The 19855-nt window shown below is 39.8% G+C and overlaps 1 protein-coding gene across 6 annotated transcripts in view; it reads right to left on the bottom strand.

Annotated features, from left to right (window-relative positions):
• The window catches only part of ASH1L (ASH1 like histone lysine methyltransferase), a 124895-nt gene that overhangs the window by 86488 nt on the left and 18552 nt on the right, over window positions 1-19855 (bottom strand). For all 6 annotated transcript variants that reach the window (XR_002831441.1, XR_002831442.1, XM_023761597.1 and 3 more), the window contains one exon: window positions 6828-11388. Coding sequence is in view for 4 of the 6 variants with exons in the window: in XM_023761597.1 (XP_023617365.1) it covers window positions 6828-11388 (4561 nt within the window). In the remaining 2 variants the exon portion in view is untranslated. The remainder of the gene's footprint in view (window positions 1-6827; window positions 11389-19855) is intronic.

The raw sequence follows: 19855 nt of genomic DNA, 5'->3' as shown, positions 1-19855 counted from the left end.
TTTTTGCATCAGATAAATTTTCCTGCTGTTTCATTCCTTGAGGACCCTGAAATCAAGCTCACATTCACCCTCACCCTCACCCTCAACCTGTGGGTCGCGACGATCGGAAAACAAATATAGCATATCAGATATTTACATTATGATTCATAACAGTAGCAAAATTACAGTTATGAAGTAGCAACAAAAATAATTTTATGGTTGGGGGGTCACCACAACATGAGGAACTGTATTAAAGGGTCGTGGCATTAGGAAGGTTGAGAACCACTAAGTCCTTTATATGGCCTCTTAGATGCCTTTAATGTCCATGTAGATGATAGTCAACAACCTAACCTGACACTCACTTCACCTTCACCTAAATTTCTCCAACTCTTCTAAACTCCTTCTCATAACTTTTTATTTATTTATTTATTAAAAAAATATATTTTATTGATTTCTTAAAGAGAGGAAGGGAGGATAGAGAGGAAACATCGATGAGAGAGAAACATCAATCAGCTGCCTCCTGCACACCCCCTACTGGGGATGTGCCCGCAACCAAGGTACATGTCCTTGACCAGAATCAAACCTGGGACCTTTCTGTCCGCAGGCCGACGCTCTATCCACCGAGCCAAACCGGTCAGGGCTTCTCACAACTTTTTTAAAAAATAAATATTTGTTTAATATATCTTTTTTTATATATGTAGTAGAGACTCGGTGCACGAAATTCATGCACTGGAGGGGGGGGGAGGGTGTCCCCCTCAGCCCGGCCTGCATCCTCTCACAGTCCAGGAGCCCTCAAGGGATGTCCAATTGCTGCGGAGGCGGGAGATGCTCCCGCCACCACCGTTGCACTCCCCAGCCGTGAGCTCGGCTCAGGGCTTCTGGTTGAACAGCACTGACCACCAGGGGGCAGCTCCTGCATTGAGCATCTGCCCCCTGGGGGTCAGTGCACGTCATAGCAACTGGTCATTCCACCGTTTGTTCAATTTGCATATTAGCCTTTTATTATATAGGATTTTTATTGATTTTAGAGAGTAAGAGAGAGAGAGAGAGAGAGAGAGAAATATCGATGAGAGAGAATCATTGATCGGCTGCCTCCTACACGCTCCCTACTGGGGATCGAGCCCACAACCCAGGCATGTGCCCTTCACTAGAACTGAACTGGGGACCCTTCAGTCCACAGGCCAACACTATCCATTGAGCCAAACCAGTTAGGGCTAAATATATTTTTATTGATTTCAGAGAGGAACGGAGAGGGCGAGAGAGAGAGAAATATCAATGATGAGAATCACTGACTGGTTGCCTCTTGCACGCCCCCTACTGGGGATCAAGCCCACAACCTGGGCATGTGCCCTTGACCGGAATCGAACCAGGGACCGTTCAGTCCCCAGGCCGATGCTCTATCCATTGAGCAAAACCAGGTAGGGCCTTCTCACAACTTTTAAATTAGAGGGCTTAATGCAAATGCTCATTGACGCCAGATACACTACTTAAATAGCTGAATTGGGCCATATATAACACACAATAGGAAACTGATGGACTGAGGCAAACTGAAGAATGCATACCCCAATTAAAGTGGGATGGTGATGGCTGCCACTACGAGACCCAAACATTAATGTCATCCAGAAAATGTGGATTGCTATCAGATGCTCTGATTTTTTTTTTAAGAGAAGCAGAATCTTGAAGTTTTATGTGAAATCTCCAGATTTTCAAATTTCAGCAATTTTTAAAAAACTGTAGGGAGCCCTGGCCAGTGTGGCTTACTTGGTTGAGCATTGCCCTGTACACCAAAAGGCCACCAGTTCAATTTCCAGTCAGGGCACATACCTGGGTTGTAGGTTTCGATCCCTGGTCGGGTGCGTATGGGAGGAAAAAGATCAATGTTTCTCTCTCACATCAATGTTTCTCTCTCTAATTCTCTACCTCTTCCTTCCTCTCTCTCAAAAATCCTATATAATAAAAGGCTAATATGCAAATCGACCAAACAGCAGAACGACCAGTTGCTATGACGTGCACTGACCACCAGGGGGCAGATGCTCAACACAGGAACTGCGCCCTGGTGGTCAGTGTGCTCCCACAGGGGGAGTGCCACTCAGCCAGAAGCCTCGAGCCAAGCTCACGGCGAGGGAGCGCAACGGCGGTGGCGGAAGCCTCTCCTGCCTCCATGGCAGCACTAAGGATGTCCACGGAAGCGGGGTGGGGAGCGGGCCTAAGCCGTCAGTTGGACATCCTCCGAGGGTTCCTGGACTCCCCGCCCCGAGTGCAAGAATTTTGTGCACCAGGCCTCTAGTCAATTATAAAAAACATTATTTAAAAACTGAAGAGGTCAAAACCAAAGGCTGGTGGTTTTTAACCACTATTTTAAATATTGCAGTTTCTCAGAGCTGACCAAGGCACTCCTCTTTTCTTGCTCTACATTCTCTCTGTGGGGAAATATTATCACTCTTATGATGACTGATCAATAAATACATAATTCATAATTGCTCATATGAAATTGATAAAGAAAAGAATACCAGGATAATATGGAAGTTGTGTGAATTCATAAATGGTTTTTCAAAGCACATTAATGTTTCTGAAGCGCCAAGTTAGCAATTGAACAGAGTACATTAACAAAAAATAAATGCAGTAAACCATGGAGCAATGCAGTTTTGTTCAGAATGGCCATTCATCCCACATTCATCCTTATGGCACCAACTGGTCACAGACTTACCTACAAGTGCGTATTGTGTGGTTTCCCCCAATCTTCACACAAAAGAAACAAAGACAATAAACCAGAACTAGCTATATCTGGCCTCACTTCATTTATCTGCCAATGTTACACTTTTTTGTCTACAACTGAGCAACTTCAGACCTTTTTTATAACCCCTATCAAGCTACCTCCTTATTTTCCTAAAATTTTAAGTCCTTTGTTTACTATAGTATTTTTTTATTTATTAAACACTTTAACGTATCTTTTAAATTACAGCAAGAACTTTTTAGAATTATGTTTCCTTGGTGCTCTGGTTACAAAGTTGCATAGACTTTGAGAATCTGCTCCCAACTCTATCTTTCTCAGAAGCCTTTTAATTTTTAGTGAATGATTTTGCCAAACAAGTTTTAAAACTCACAGTGAAATGCCCATATCTCCAGCTCAAACATCTGTATTGAGCTCCAGAACAAGATATCCAACTGCCTGCTCAACACTTCCACTTGAATGTTCTGGAGGCATCTCAAAGTTTTCATATATATATATATATATATATATATATATATATATATATGTGTGTGTGTGTGTGTGTGTGTGTGTGTGTGTGTGTGTATACATATATATATATATGAAATTTAATATATATATATATTAAACACAAACATGTGCTCTCCCTAAATCTGTTCTTCCTGTCTTCTCTGTAGTATTAGAGCAAAGCATCACAATCTCTCAAACGTTCACACAGATGTCTGCCACCACCCTCATCTAAGTAACACTATCTCATCTAGACTACTGCAATTGCCTACTGGTTTTCCTGCAACTATTTTTGTCCTCTACACTTTAATGTTCACACATGAGCCAGAATGGTTTTTAAAAATGCTTATCTAATACCAATACTCCTCTGTCTTTTGCTGTTAGTATAAAATCAAAAATCTTTAACATATGGTCTGGCTTCTTTCTTTTTAAAAAAAATATATTTTTATTATTGATTTCAGAGAGAGGAAGGGAGAGAGAGAGAAACATCAATGATGAATCACTGATCAGCTGCCTCCTGCACGCCCCCCACAGGGGATCAAGCCCACAACCCAGGCATGTGCCCTTGACCAGAATTGAACCTGGAACCCTTCAGTCTGTAGGCCGACACTCTATCCACTGAGCAACACCAGCTAGGGCTGGCTTCTTTCTTTCACCACAACTCTCACCATCTTCTCTTTTGTAGTCCCTCTTCTACCACAATTAACCTTCCCCATTATTTTTTAATATCTAAGTTCCTTTCCAGTTCAGGATTTGTAAGTAGCTCTTCACTCCTTAGCTTGAGAAGCTAGTAGCTTCTCATTTTTCAAGTTTCAACTTTTTATCCTCAAGCAATAGATAATAATTCTTATCTAAATAGGTACCATTTCTCCCCTAATTATCCACTTTAACAATGTTATATTAACAGTGTGTTTTTTAAAATTATGCCATTATTTACATACTTACCACTGTGTTATCTTCCTTCACTAAGCTGAAAGTTAATGAGGCCAGATATCATGTCTTTTCTCTACTATATGCCAGTGATTAGAAGAGTGCTAGATGTTTTGGAATTCAATAAATAAATGAGTCAATGAATGAAAGTAAGTGGAATTCTGTTTACCTAGCTAACTGCTGCTTATCCTTCAGGTAAGTTTAGGGTCCCTGTTTCAGGGCTCTCATAGAACCCTGTACTTTCTTTGTTTTCTTTTAATATATTTTTAATGAATTCAGAGAGGAAGGGAGAAGAAAGAGATGGAAACATCAATGCTGAGAATCGTCCATTGGCTGAGGGATCGAGACCGCAACCTGGACATGTGCCCTGACCAGGAATCGAACTGTGTCCTCATGGTTCATGGGTCGAGGCTCAACCACTGAGCCATGCAGGCCGGGCTATACTTTCTTTAAAAAAAAATAAAACATGTACTCACATTTAATGTGTAATTTTTTTGTTTATTACCCATCTCCTTCACTATAAGTTCCATGAGAACAATAAACCTATTTTATCACAAGTACCCACAAAGTAGAATGCCTGGCAGATAGTATTTAAATTAATATTTGTAAAAAAATCTGTTGAGATGGTTACTAGACTTATTGTGGTGATGACTTTGTAAAGGTATACAAATGTTGAATCATTATGTTGTACACCCGGCGTTAATATAATATTGTATCACCTATAATTAAAAACAAATTTTAAAAATAAAAAAAATATACAAAAGAGAGGGTAGGAAGTGCATTATATCCTATCTTCTCCAAGAGTATTATAATTAAATTAGAGGCCCGGTGCACGAAATTCATGCATGAGTGGGGTCCCTAGGACTGGCAGGCAATCAGGGCCAATTGGGGCCAGGCCAATCAGGACCGGGCCAGAGAGGAGGCGATGGTCGCCGGGCCAGGCGCGGAAGGAAAGGACGCTGGATGCTGATGCTGGATGCTGACACAGCCATCATCGGAGCCCTGCCACTGCACGGTTCCCTGCCTCCCCGCCTCCTCCTTCCCTTGCCTTTCTCTCTTTCATTAAACAAATATTAAAGATGCACAAAACTAAAGAATGTTCAGCTTTTTCTACCAAGGTAGCTTTTACTTTTTGAAAGTTCATAATGAAAATCAGGAATAAAAACTTGTTTTTGAGGGTTTTATCATTTCCTAAAATGCACAGGTTTTTAAACTTATGGATGAATAATACAATTAACATATGTGCTTACTATGTGCAAATCACTTTGAAAAACACTTCTTACAACCATACTTCTTATAACCATACTAATCAGAAGTGATTTTGAGTCTTAAAGAAGTTTACTTGGAGAATCTGATGAAACATATGGACTTTCTCTGAAATATACACACAATTTTACTTCAACATCAGAGGTTTTATGAATGTCCCAAAATTATTTACAAAGCCTCAGAATTGAGATCTTTGATAAAAAAAACAACTCCTGGCTTAGAGATATCTTCTGTATCAATGATTTTCAACTTGTATGCTGCAAAAGGCACACTGATGTGCCACATGGATTTTTAAAACATGCAATACCTGATTATTTAGTCAGGGCACTGACCTCTTTTACCCAACACAATAGCTGTCCAATGTGAATGAATCAAAATTATGCCTATTTTCTTTTGTCAAGTTGGCAAAAATATTTGTTATGTGTGCCATGAGACAAAGGTTGAAAATTACTGTCCCATTTGAATGGGTAATGCTTCCTCTTTCTTAATTTATATATTTTCAATTCTTAAAAGACACTTTTTAGACATTACAAATGCATTATTTAATTTGTTTCATGTTATTTTATATCCAATTGAAGTAGCTTTTATAGATACTTAAATGTACTCTACAAATGAAGTCCCTCTGAATATTCAGTTCAATTTTATAGGTTGATAATTTGAACGCTTAGATTTTTATTATGAGACATACAGAATTAATAAAATACTTGTCCTAGAACAAGAAGTGTTAATAACTATTGGATTAGTGTATACAAAAAAATCCTGAATAGTGACTAACAGATAGCTATGAGCCATTTCTCACTGAAGAAACTGTGTAATATGTAAGATAAATAATTTTTTTGGTTTCCAAAAGATGACTGTTATTTCTTGTTTTCATAATGGTATCTCTTCTCAAAATTCAAAATTAATGCAAAGACCAGCCTTATCTCACTTCTCACAACAATTGAAAATGAGAACTTCACCCTGGCGAGTATAGCTAAATTGGTTGAACGTCATCCCATGTACTGAAGGTTCACCAGTTCAATTCCCAGTCAGGCCACATGCCCAGGTTGTGGGTTTGATTTCTGGTTGGGGTGCATACAGGTGACAACTGACTGATGTTTCCCTCTCCCTTTCTCTCTAAATCAATAAAATAAATTAAAAAGAAAAAGAAAACAAGAACTTTTAAACAAAAATGAGTAGATCTATTAAAAGTTCATGTACATGGCACTAGCTGATATGCCTCAGTTGGTGGGGCATCGTACTATGCACTAAAAGGTTGTCATTTCAATTCCCAGTCAGGGTACATGCCCGGTTGCAGGCTCCATTCCTGGTAGAAGGCATGCAGGAGGCAGCCAATCTATGTTTCTCTCTCTCTCTCCCCTTTTCTCCCTCTAAAAATCAACAAGTAATCTAGTTCTCTAACACAAGTTAACAGGCAACAAAATGACCCTCTTACCTGTCAAGTTCTGTACTGCCCTTTCACTGGAAGGCAGTGGCTCCTTTCTGTGAGGCCGATTTAGTGAAGTGTCCTGTGCAGAAAACAGTCCAGGGTTATCAGTTAATTTCTTCCGGCCACTGGAGTTAGGGTTTGAAACTCTGCAGCTGCCTATTGCACTTGTGAAAAGGTTTGTATGTTCATCACTGCTGGCTGGATCAGAGTTGGGAGTGAATCCTCCAAGGGATAAAGTTGGAGAACTTTCTGAACAGTCAATCTGTAAAGGTGTCTGCAATCCCAAAGCCAATGGACTAGATTCTGAAGGCTCTCGATGGATCCACTGTTCTTCTCTATTTATTAAACTTTTTGAAGGAGAAATGTGAGGGCAGGATATATGACACCGGTGCTTTTCCTTATGTTTATATCGTTCTCCAACAGTATCCTTTCCAAATCGATAGCGTTTCAAAGTCTCCAGGACAGATCTGGAAGAGCCAGTGTCCATGGAAACTTGGGGTTGCTCAGAAGAACGGTGTTCTCTGTGTTTATGGCGGTGCCTGTGTTTGTGCTCGACCATCCAACCATAGGCCATCTCAGGAGGGACACTAGGGTAGGTACTCATGGAAAGGAGGGGAGTCCTGCTGGTTGTAAGAAAGGCCTCCTGTCGAAGGAGCTTATGCTTTTTCTTATGGTATTTGGTGGGATTGAGAAGTAAATGACCAGTATGCATATAGGAAGGAGGTGGAAGTGGAGTAGTGAAAGAAGGAGATGGAGGAGGTGGATAAAGAGTGGGGGGATACCTTCCATAGTAACCTAATCCTATCGGAGCAGCTGTAAGGGGTGAGGGAGAGTAAGGCATGCCATAAGAGGGATAGAATCCAGTACTAGAAAGAGGAAAACTAAGGCTATGCATAAAAGGCATTTCAGCCATTGCCTCTCTCATCTTAGGGGGTCTCCCTCTCTTCTTTTTTAAGTCAGGTTTTCGAATGTAGTGCAAAGGATCTAAGGGGAAAGAAGGGTGTGTATAGAAACTATTAAAGTTGATTCGAAAAATAGTGGGCAGGAGGTCTCGGGGGATAAAATGATGACTTCGATGGGTGATTCGAATTTCACTTAGGCGACTTATTAATTCCTCCAGCTCTGCAATAAAGTCTGGATCCTGTCTATTTCGGAGTTGGGGATATTTCTTTTTCCGTTTTCGTTTCTGCCTTTTCATCTTGTCATAGCTGAGGTAATCATGATTCCTGCGCTTACATTTGTGTTTATGTTTTTCTTTAAGACTGCTTAGAACTGTAGAGGTTTCAGGGGGAATCAGAGAAACATGCTCAAAGGAATGCCTTCTCTTTTTTTGCCCACAAAATTTCTCTGCCCTGTCTGATGTGCTGTTATTATCTGTCCCAATTCCACTATCACTGGGAATGGTCTCATCACTATGAGACTCACTAATGGGAGAAGGAGTAGCTTCTTTCAGAGATGTGAGTTCACTCAAATGTGAAGGAGAATTGGGCAACAAAGTAGGAGGAGATAATCGCCTCCTCCCCTTTGAAGCTTTCTTCATTGCAAGAGTCTGAATCATACTTCCCTGTCTGGAGTGTAAATGCAAATATGGCACTGAACTGGGTTCAACAAAGCCTGCATCACTACTTACAGGGCTCTGACCTCCACTAGTCCCAGAAGACTGAGAACAAATAGGTGATGGAAGAATCTCAGGACTACTAGCAGATGAAGGCAGTAAAGGGGGAAGGATCTGTCCTAATGCTGATCCAGCTGCCTGCTGAGCTGTTTGCTCAAGAACAGCAAGGCTAGCAGGGCTACCAGAAAGAATGCCATTTAAGACAGTTTTTGGTTTTCGACCCCTCCTCTTTCCTATGTAAATGGTTCCTTTCTTGCTGACATTTATCTGTTGGCCCAATTTAGAGCCAAATGTAGCAGCAAGACTTGACACTGTATTATGGAGTTTGGATTGCACTTTCCCTTTATTACTTGATTCTACAGAGCTTGAAAGAATCTGATTCAACAGTTTCTTTCTCTTTAAAGTCTTCATTTTATTTATTTTGCGGATAATTGTTTTCATCAATTGTCCATTGTTTCTCTTGATTTTTTTATCTGGTTCCATCTCAAGGTCATTCATACTACAGACAGTTGGCCTGTGACTGTCATCTAGGTCATCTGGATCTGGAAGTTGATCCTCACTCTCAAAGAAATCACTACTACTTCTATGGTTGTCACTTTCACATTCTAGCTTGCTTGGACTTTCGGTGGCAACAAATGGAGCCACTGATAGTACAGGTGGCTTCATCTTGACTGGTGACCTCATTTGCCTCTTAGGTCTGCCTCTCTTTTTCGGGAAAGGAGACACAGACAGACTTTGTTTGAAGGAAGGAATTTCAATTTCTGGTTGCAAAATTGGGGGTTCTTGTTCTTCCTTAGACTGCAAAGAAAAAACTTTAGAGGCAGGAATTTTTAAAGTCCTCTTAGGTGGACCTTCCAGTTGAGGCATCTCTTTAGATTTAGGTCTTCCTCTTTTGGGCTTATAAATATCAGACAAAAGGTCACTAGAGACACACATACTGGAGGATAGTTTGTGAGTAGCAAAAGACTTATGAGATGGTTTTTCACTGTCCGTTAAGAGAGCAAGAGATGGAGTTGTAGATTTGCTCAACTTTGGCAATCGGCGTTTAAGGAAATCATGATCTACAAATGAAGATGGTCCAATGTTTTTCATAAACTTGGCTGGCTCAGAATTACTATTTGATAGTGAGCTACATGAAACATTTTTAAAAAGCTCTGATCTTTCTAATTCTAGCCCTTTTGGAGACCGGCATGTGCTTCTTGCCACCACTTTAGTCCACCGAGCTTTTCTTCCTTTCCTTTTTTTTAATGGTTTCGACTGCAAACTAGTGCTTAGGCTCTCAGCAACTTGGCAGTGTTTGTCAGAGGCAGTTACTGCACCAAGCTTTAGAAAAGGGTTGTTACTAAATAAACTAGTGAAGTTAACAACTGAAGGGGTAATTGTATGAATACTGGATTCAGAAGTCAAACTTGGCTTTTTTCCTAGAGAAGAGCTTATTCTTGGAATATCTAGATGTGTAGTTTTTGAATCATTTAGCTCTTTATCAATCCCTTTACATTCAATATTCATGCTATGACCCACAGACCTGTGACCAATGTTCAAGTGGGCACTTTCAGAAGTATATTGGTTCTTTCCACCAGATTCAGAAATTTCTTCCATTAGTTCTGTGGTAGGACTTAGAAGTAATGAATTAGGAGCCAAGTGTAGTGAAGTTTCAGGGGGACTTCTGGATAAAGGATTAACAGATACAGTAGGTGATGGGGAGGGGAGAGTGCTTTCTCCTACTGCACTAAAAGGGGATTTAGCTGTAGATGCATCAGAAGCACCTCCCATTTGAAAGTCTGGAGAAGTGCAATATACGGGAGGTTGCTTTTCATGCTTTGAGGTTTCATATGACCCCCTTTCACTGGATGAGAAACTATCTTGCTGAATGCATGTTCCTTCATTAAACATTTCTTTCTCCAAATTAATGATTTCTTTTCGAACTGAGAACTTTTCCAATATGCTTTCTTTACTCTGTCGTATAACATTCTTCTCAAAAGTTTTGCTGCTGGCACTGTCTTTCAGGGATTCAGAAAGTTCCTGACTTTCATGACTCTTGATGTTTGTACAAGAAGCCTTAAATGATTCTTGAGTGGAGAGCAGTGCTTCAGCTTTAAGGTTTAGGGCATCTTTACTGACCAGTCCTGCCATAGGACAACTCACTAGTTTCTTTCCAATGTCCTTATTAATTAATCCCATTGTTGAATTTGCTACAATCTTTTTTGCACAGTCCTTGGCCACAAGGCCAACAGTAGAACCCAATTTCTTTCCCAGGTCTTTATTAACCAGTCCAACTACAGTGCCAAATCCTAACTTCTTTCCAGATTCCTTATTCACTAAACCTGGAACAATACCAATTCCTAGCTTCTTTCCTGAATCCTTGCTCAGCAGTCCTACTGTAGTGATAGTCCCTGGCTTTTTGCCTAAGTCTTTATTAATGAATACCGCTGTAGTGCCAGTTCCTAGTTTTTTCACAGAGTCCTTATTGACCAATCCTACTGTTGCATTAAACACTGGTTTTTTCCCAGGATCTTTAGTTACCAATCCAACTGCTGTGCTGATCACTGGTTTTTTTATTAAGTCCTTATGTATTATTCCAGCTACAGAACCAACACCTGCTTTCCTGATCAAATCCTTGCTAACCAATCCTGAAATAGTAGTACCAGTTCCTAACTTTTTCGATTTTGTCTTGGAAGACTTGGAGGGGGGACAAGTTGCAATAAGGTGTGCCAACTTTTCTGTTACAGTTGTTCCTCCATTAAGTAATGTTTTGTTCTTTAAATCAGGATCCCGACTACCAACAACAGTAGATGATGTTGCATTAATGTAATCTGTCATTTCTGAGTGTATTGGAGAAAGCTTCTTAGACAAAGAATTGTTTTCTCCCTGTGAATGAAGATGGATACTTTCTTCAGAATGGCATTGAATGGCTGAAACATCACCTGATTTCTTGTACAACTTTGAAAGGTCCTAAAATATGAACAAGAAAAAGGTTTTAGAGAGGATAAACTTTATACCACTTCAATTCAGTATTTAGTCGAACAAACTTATCAATCACATGTCAGATGTAAGATAGGCAATACTCCTTTTAAAAAAACATGTAATGGAACTAGCGCAAATAATCCTAAAGTTTATAAGGAATCATAACAGACAGTGAGCAGCCAAAGCACTCTTGAGAAAAAAGAACAAAGTTGAAGATATCATGCTCCCTAATTTCAAACTAATATTACAAAGCTACAATAAAAAAAAAGTATGGTACTTGCACAAATACAGGCACATAGATCAATGAATCAATGAAACAGAATAGAGCCCAGAAACAAATGCACACGTATATGGTCAATTAATCTACATCAAACAATGGAGAAATGACAGTCTCCTCAGATGCATGTACAGATACATGGGAAAAAATGAACAGGTGATACCTTAACCTTATAATGTTTCATACTTGAAAAGACTATTTTTTCCTTTTTGTATTACATAGAAATCCCTTGGTTATTTTATTTATGTTATTGAGATACAATTCACATACCATAAAATTCACCCATTTATAGCACAGATTCAGTAGTTTTTAATATATTCACAGAGCTGTGCAACTGTTATTGGTGGAAGTGGAGTTCATTTTGTGAATAAATTTTTAAAAATATTTTCTAGCTCAATGAACTGATGGTATTCAAGAATACTATAAATTTTATGTTAATTATTTTTTAATCGTTACCTGGGGATATGTTATATTGATTTTGAGAGAGAGAGGCAAGGATAGAGGGAGAAACATCAATGTAAGAGAAACATCAATCAGTTGCTTCCTGTACTTGCCCAAACCAGGGATCAAACCTGCAACCTAGGTATGTGCCCTGACCAGGAATCAAACCCACAACTTTTCTGGTGTATGGGATGATGCTCCATTCAACTGAGCCACCTGGCCAGGGCCTGATTTTATTTACTTTATAATCTTAAATTCTTGCTCCATAAGGAATTCCTTTTTTCAGCAAAAAGGTATCAAGTACCTATAATTTAAATGCTAAGAATAACAGCAGTAAAAAAAATCCCTTTCACCATGGAGGTTCCATTCTAATTCATGAGAAGGGTAGAGGCAATAAAAGATAAGATTTGCTATGAAGAAAATCAGAGCATGAAAACGAAAGAGGAAAAGACTAGGGTTGGCCCTAGCCGGTTTGGCTCAGTGGATAGAGTGTCAGCCTGCAAACTGAAAGGTCCCAGGTTCGTTTCCGGTCAAGGGCACATGCCTGGATTGTGGGCTCGACCCCCAGTGGGGGACTTGCAGGAGGCAGCAGATCCATGATTCTCTCTCATCATGGATGTTTCTATCTCTCTCCCTCTTCCTTCTTCTCTGAAAACTAATCAGATAGTTTTGGCTCTGTCTGATCGAATAAAAGGAAAACGTCTTAAATATAATTTATAGTATTTTCCAAGTGGCTATGTAGGGGCTCTTTCTGACCATGTTGCACATGGTACCCAGAACACTTTGTGATATTTATCTGAGGTCAATAAATATATGCTAAAAAAAAAGACTAGGGTTAGAAAGGATTTGCAATTTTAGAATAGGTTGCCAAAATATTACATTTACAGAGAAACACAAATGAGGTGAAAGAGGGATCTTCATAGCTACTAAGAAAAGAACAATACCAAAAAAAAGGAAACGGAAAGAGCAAAGGCTCTCTGGCAGGAGCTTGTCTGGTATATTCAAGGAATCCAGGCTTGCTGGAGTAATCAAGGGAAGAATAGTTGGGAATGAGGTAGGGGGACAGACATTTTTTAGTCTAAGAGAGGGAAAGTTGTTGGAATGTTTTATGCAGAAAAGGTGTGTGGGTCTAATACTTAATTCAACAAGTATTAGTTGATTACTCATTGTTGACAACACAGCAAAAAAAAAAAAAATTAAGACAAAAAATGCCTGCTCTCGTAAAGCTTACATTTTAGGAACACAATAAAGAAAACCAGTAACTTTTTAAAAAATATATTTTTATTGATTTTTAGAGAGAAAGAAAGAGGAATAGAGAGATAGAAAAATCGATGAGAGAGAAATATCATCGAGCAGCTGCTTCCTGCACACTCCCCACAGGGGATCGAGCCTGCAACCTAGACATAGGCCCTGAACGGGAATTGATCTGGCAGCCTCTTGATTCCTAGGTCAATGCTCAACCGCTGAGCTACACTGGCCAGGTGAAAACCAGTAACGTTTAAAAAAATTTTTTTAAATATATTTTTATTGAATTTTTTTACAGAGAGGAAGGAAGAGGAATAGCCAGTTAGAAACATCGATGAGAGAGAAACATAGATCAGCTGCCTCTTGCACACCCCCTACTGGGGATGTGCCCGAAACCAAGGTACATGCCTTTGACTGGAACCTGGGACCCTTCAGTCCGCAAGTCAACGCTCTATCCTCTGAGCCAAACCGGCTAGGCTAAAAATATTTTTTGTTAGAAGGTAATAACTGCTGAGAAAACCAGAAGGCAATAGAGAGTGTTAGAAGAGATTATGGAAAACTGAGTTCAGTGACTGGGCTAGCAAACACAAGTAAGGAAGTTAACAAGAACATGAAGAATACTAGTGTAGCAGAACTTAAGCAGGTGACTGGGGAGAATAATACAGTATGTAATAAAAAAGGGCTAGTTAGATACTGGAGGAATGGCTTGTGCTTTTATTTGGTCCCTCCCTGACCAGAGAACTAAGATGGTGGTGTAGGTAAACACAGTACTCCCTATTTCCCACAACCACATCAAAATTACAACTAAAATACAGAATAATCATTATACAGAACCACCTGAAAGCTGGCTGAATGGAAGTCCTACAACTAGAGAAGAAGACAGCATATTAAGACTGGTAGGAAGGGTGGAGGCACAGAACAGGTTGGTCCAACACCCAGCCCTACACCAGACCCTTCAGTGCCAGGAAGAGAAGTCCCCATAACTTCTGGCTGTAAAAAAACAGAAAATATTGTGGATGAATGACACAGAGGCTGCTGGAGTCCCAGCAGTTCCTTTTAAAGGGCTAGCGTATGGACTTACTCCCTCTAAGCTCCAGCAGTGGGACAGCGGCTTGGGGTGGGGGGTGGGGGTGGGGGGGATCCAGGGACATAAGGGGAGGAACTGGATTGTCTGGCACCAGGGCAAGAACTTGGGGGTGGCTTTCTTTTGGATAGGGGTGCTCACAAGGTTCATTGTTCCTATGCTGAGAACTCACCTGTCGAAGAGCTAACTGGCAGGCGCCATATCTGAGTCTCCATCAAACTGGCTCACAATGTTCACTCCGCTCTGCTGATTCCCTGAGACCCCACCCCACCCAACTTGCAGCCCCACCTAAGCTGTTTGAAGTGGCTTTTCCATATGAATGGCCTGTTCTGGCTCAGACTTCAGACTTTCCTAAAATCTTTGAAACAAGCAGCAACTGGCATCAACATGCCTCATACCTATCAATAAGAAGGAGGCCCAAGACCCGGCACAAACAATAGCCTGCCTTGCTTCACAGCTTGGCCTCTCCTGGGCACTTCCAAGCACAACACAAGTAGCAGCCACCTGCAGATCTCTGTGTAGCAAGGCTAGGTGGTCCCAGGCAGTGGCCAACTCTGCACCTCCTGGGAGGCCCCAGAGCCAGTGCACCCAGTGGACAGCTTCAGACCACACCAGATTACAATGCTACACAAGCGACACACTTAAGAGGCAAACTCAGCCCTAGCTGGTTTAGCTCAGTGGATGGGGCATCGGCCTGTGGACTGAAAGGTCCCAGGTTTGATTCCAGTCAAGGGCACATGCCTGGGTTGCAGGCTCGATCCCCAGGAGGGGGCATGCAGGAGATAGCCAATCAATGATTCTCTATCATCATTGATGTTTCTATCTCTCCCTCTCCCTTCCTCTCTGAAATCAATAAAAAACATATATACATTTTAAAAAGAGGCATACTCAGTGAGCACCAAAGTCCCACTGAAGCAAGACCTGTCTCCTACACAGCAGCTCTTCCACTGTAATCGCAGCTGGTCCTCACAGTCAATTGGCCTGGAAGTCAATTCCTCTGAGTGACACCAATAGCAATAAAGGCTCAACTACAAGGCTGTGCACACAGCCCACACAGGGGCACACTTAGATTGCCCAGCTCAGATGACTAGGGAGGCTGAGTCACTGTGCTCAACAGGGCACCTACTATACCAACTCCAAGAGACATAGCACTCTACCTAGTACACAGAAGCAAACACAGGGAAACAGACAAAATGCAGAAACAAAGAAGTATGTCACAAATGAAAGAAATGTAATCAAGCAAACAACTTGATACAGAGTTCAAAACCAGTTATAAGGTTACTCAAGGATCTTCATGAGACTTTCAAGGATCTTAGTGAGAATGTCAAAGACATGAAAAAAGACCAGTCAGAAATTAAGCATACACTAACCAACATAAAGAATGACCAACAGTAGAGGATTCTGAGAATCAAAATCAACGATATGGAATATGAAGAAGCAAAAAACACCCAGTCAGAAGAGCAAAAACAAAAAAAGAATCCAAAAATATGAAGATAGTGTAAGGAGCCTCTGGGACAACTTCAAGTGTACCAACATTCACATTATGGGGGTGCCAGAAGGAGAAGAGAAACAGCAAGATATTGAAAACTTACTTGTGGTGAAGGCCTGGGTTGGGGGATGGGGACAGACTGGAGGGAGTCAATGGGGGAAAAAAGGGACATATGTAATACTCTCAACAGTAAAGATTTTTTTTTTTAAATAAAAATCAATGGAAAAATATCCTCAGGTGAGGATTAACAAACAAACAAAGAATAAAGAAAAAGAAAAGAAAACCTACTTGAAGAAATAATGACAGAAAACTTCCCCTACCTGATGAAAGAAATAGACTCATAAGTCCAGGAAGCCCAGAGAGCCCAAAACAAGAGGAATCCAAAGAGGCCCACACCAAAATACATCATAATTAAAATCAAAGGTTAAAGACAAAGAATCTTAAAAGCAGCAAAAGAAAAGCAGTTAGTTACCTACAAGGGAGTACCCATACGACAGTTAATTGATTTTTCAACAGAAACTTTGAAGGGAGTGGCAAGAAATATTCAAAGTGATGAAAAGCAAGGACCTACAACCGAGATTACCTAACAAAGCTATCATTCAGAATTGATGTCAGATAAAAAAGCTTCACAGCCCTAACTGGTTTGGCTCAGTGGATAGAGCGTTGGCCTGTGGACTGAAAGGTCCCAGGTTCGATTCTGGTCAAGGGCATGTACCTTGGTTGCGGGCACATCCCTAGTGGGAGGTGTGCAGGAGGCAGCTGATCGATGTTCCTCTCTCATCGATGTTTCTAACTCTCTATCCCTCTCCCTTCCTCTCTGTAAAAAATCAATAAAATATTAAAAAACAAAAAAAAGCTTCACAGACAAGAAAATGCTAAAGGAGTTATTCACCACCAAAGCAGTATTACATAAAACGTTGAAGGATATTCTTTAAGAAGAGGAGGAAGAAGAGGGAAAAATAAAGATTAAAAATATTGACAATAAAGTATCAATAAATGCATATCCATCAATAATTCAATCTAAAAACAAAAATAAACAAAAAGGAATCTAATGAACAAAATAAACTGATGAATAAAATAGAACCAGAGGCATGGAAACATGGAACAGACTAATCTCAGAGGGAAGGGGGAAGAGATTAACCAAAGAACTTATATGCATATATGCAATACTTATGGACACAGACAACAGAGTGGTGAAGTTCTGGGGCGGGGCGGGAACTGGATGAATGGGGGTAATGGGGGGGGGACATCTGTAATACTCTCAACAATAAAGATTTTTTTAAAAATGTAGAACTATGTACCCAGTGAATTTGACTCACTTAGTGATATTAGACAGGAAACAACTCTTCCATCATGTATCTAACCATGTCTCCCTATTAATGAAGTTTCATAAAAGCTCAAGGTTTTGACATCTCATCATATAGGGCCTTTAATTCTGATGTCTCCCCAAAAGTCTTCATTCATTTCTATGTAGCTATATCTCAGAATTAAAATTAATCATCAATATGCATTTATGCAGCAGTCTGTATGTGAGCATCTCTGGAGTGATTTACAGTCATTAAAATAAAATAAAAGATATGAACAGTAAACCAGAAAAAGCAGCATGTGAATTAGCAAGTAAGTACAGCAATATTTAGGTTTAATTTTCTGGGACTAAAGCAGCTTTGCCTGCTATCAATTTGGTTCAATAATGACTTTTTCCATTAGCAAGTTCAACAACGAAATGAGAAATATTCACGTTCACCATACCTCATTATATATACCATTAAACCAAAACGTAATACTGACTTAAGCAGATATCCTTAACATTCTACACTTTAAGAGAAAATGAACTGCTCAATCAGCCAAATGCAGAGCTGATTAGAGAAGTTTCTAATACAAACTGAAAGCAAGAATTGAGGATGAACCTGATGAAACTAATTATGGCAGTTTTAACCTTCCTGGTATATATTTTTAGCAGAGGCTTTACAATGCAATGGAAGGGATCTGCTTCCCTCCATTTATGGGAGCATATGCTTCCACAATGAATGTTATTTTGGAAAAAGAGTGGCATGGCACCTTGTTTTGTCTCCAAGGCTTAGGACAGATCGTGGATGCCCCCTTGGCTGTCTGTTTTGTGTATGTGAAGGGAGAAAAAAAGGCTTTACTGAAATGTGAAGATCCAGGAGAATTTACGTAATAGCTGCTGCCATGGAGAACCTGGGCTCTGTGCCAACTGTTCTCTAATTCTCTACTACAAAATAACTCTAACTCAAGTAGCTTCCAAAGTAAACAACCAATATGAAGGTAGGGCAACAGAACTCCATTCAAAGCAGGTTCTGGAAATACCTATATACCATCAGATTGCCCTTTTTTAGTAACTTTTGTCAAAAAGAACATGAGAATGGAAAGATAACAGTGGGATAATGTGGACTTGTCATTTGGACCTTTTCATAATTTGGTATAAGAAAGACTACATTCATAGATGGCAAACCCACAAGGTATTATAGGTAAGATGAGAAAATGTGACCATCTCCCATATTTAACAAACCTCAAGTTCTCTGGGTAGACCTAAAGAGACTAAATATGAAAAAATCATCTTTTTAAAAAAAAGGCATTGGGATAAGCATAATACCAATAGAAGTAACAACAAAAAATTATCACTTGGGCTCATGTAGTACCTTCTAGTGAATGAGTCACTAAGATGTGTTAAATGCTTTCAAAAATGTTTGACATCTAAAACTTAGTTTTTTAAAACTAAGAATCTAATGTGGGGTTGTTTTTAAATGGAGGTACTATAGACATCTTAGTTTACCGCTCACTGTGTTGGGACAAAATACTTAAGGAAAGTTTTTGTTTCATCTAAAAGTTTTTCTTTTTCAGAACTGCAACCTTCGCCATGAATGGGTTTTCTAATGTATTTACTGAAGTTGTCCTTATCAGGAAATTAATGCAAAAGCCACAGGTAATAGCATTACTACCAATAACACAGATTTTTCTTTTTTTTAATAATGACTATAAACAATGACTTTGCAGGGACATCAGGCATGAGAGTGAATTAATCTCAAAAAATATTGCTATTCTAGAAGGCCGAAAGAGAAAAAATTGGAGAAAAAAGAAGAGAGATGTAATATTAAGCTTCTATGTTTCATTAGTGCTCTCATTGACAGTGTTGCAAAAAGCCTGACAAGCAAAGAGAATTGTTCCATTAGGGAGTGAGAAAGGTACTTAAAATAAGAAAGGAAGATTTAAAAATCTAGACTTCTGCAGAATTTACACCAATACTTACAGAAACAATAAGAGGTATTTTCTCAATATGTTTTTTAAAATATGCATTTGTCAGTCAGGAAATGTAAAAACTAAAAAGAGCACCCTGACACTCAAAAAACATCCATTAGTAAAAGAATAACAAATCTATAATAATAAAAGCATCATATGCTAATTAAACTGGACGTCCTTCTGGATGACCTTCCAGACGAAGCTGGGGCTGCAAGCAAAGCCCGTGTCCCGGGTACCAGCCGGGGCCAGAGGGAAGCTCAGGTCCCGGGTGCCTGGAGGGAAACCTGGGTCCCCAGTGCCAGAGGGAAGCTGGTGCCGGCAGCTGGGGGAAGGAAGGCCTACTCTAGCATGATTTTGGGGATCGGGCCTCTAGTAAATTAATAATTACAATATAATGTGATATATGTTAAAACAGATAAATACGTGCAATGAAAGCACAAAGGTTAGAGTAACTCAGGGAGTGTTCAGGGAACATTTCACATAATTGGGTGATATCTAATTGGGTGAGTCTTTCTACTCCCTCATCCCTCATCCTTCGTCCTTTCCCTATTATGTACTGAAGCATTTTCTTTTCATTTTTTTTAAAGGAATTCAATAACCTTAACTTTACTGTTGTAATTTTTTTCATTTTTATCTTAGATAATTTCCTTCTTGAAGTTGA

Source organism: Myotis lucifugus, unplaced genomic scaffold (genome assembly GCF_000147115.1).
Source record: "Myotis lucifugus unplaced genomic scaffold, Myoluc2.0 scaffold_211, whole genome shotgun sequence".
In the NCBI taxonomy this organism is placed as follows: Eukaryota; Metazoa; Chordata; class Mammalia; order Chiroptera; family Vespertilionidae; genus Myotis; species Myotis lucifugus.
Note: the sequence above shows the minus strand (reverse complement) of the source record. Positions and strands in the feature narration are given on the sequence as shown.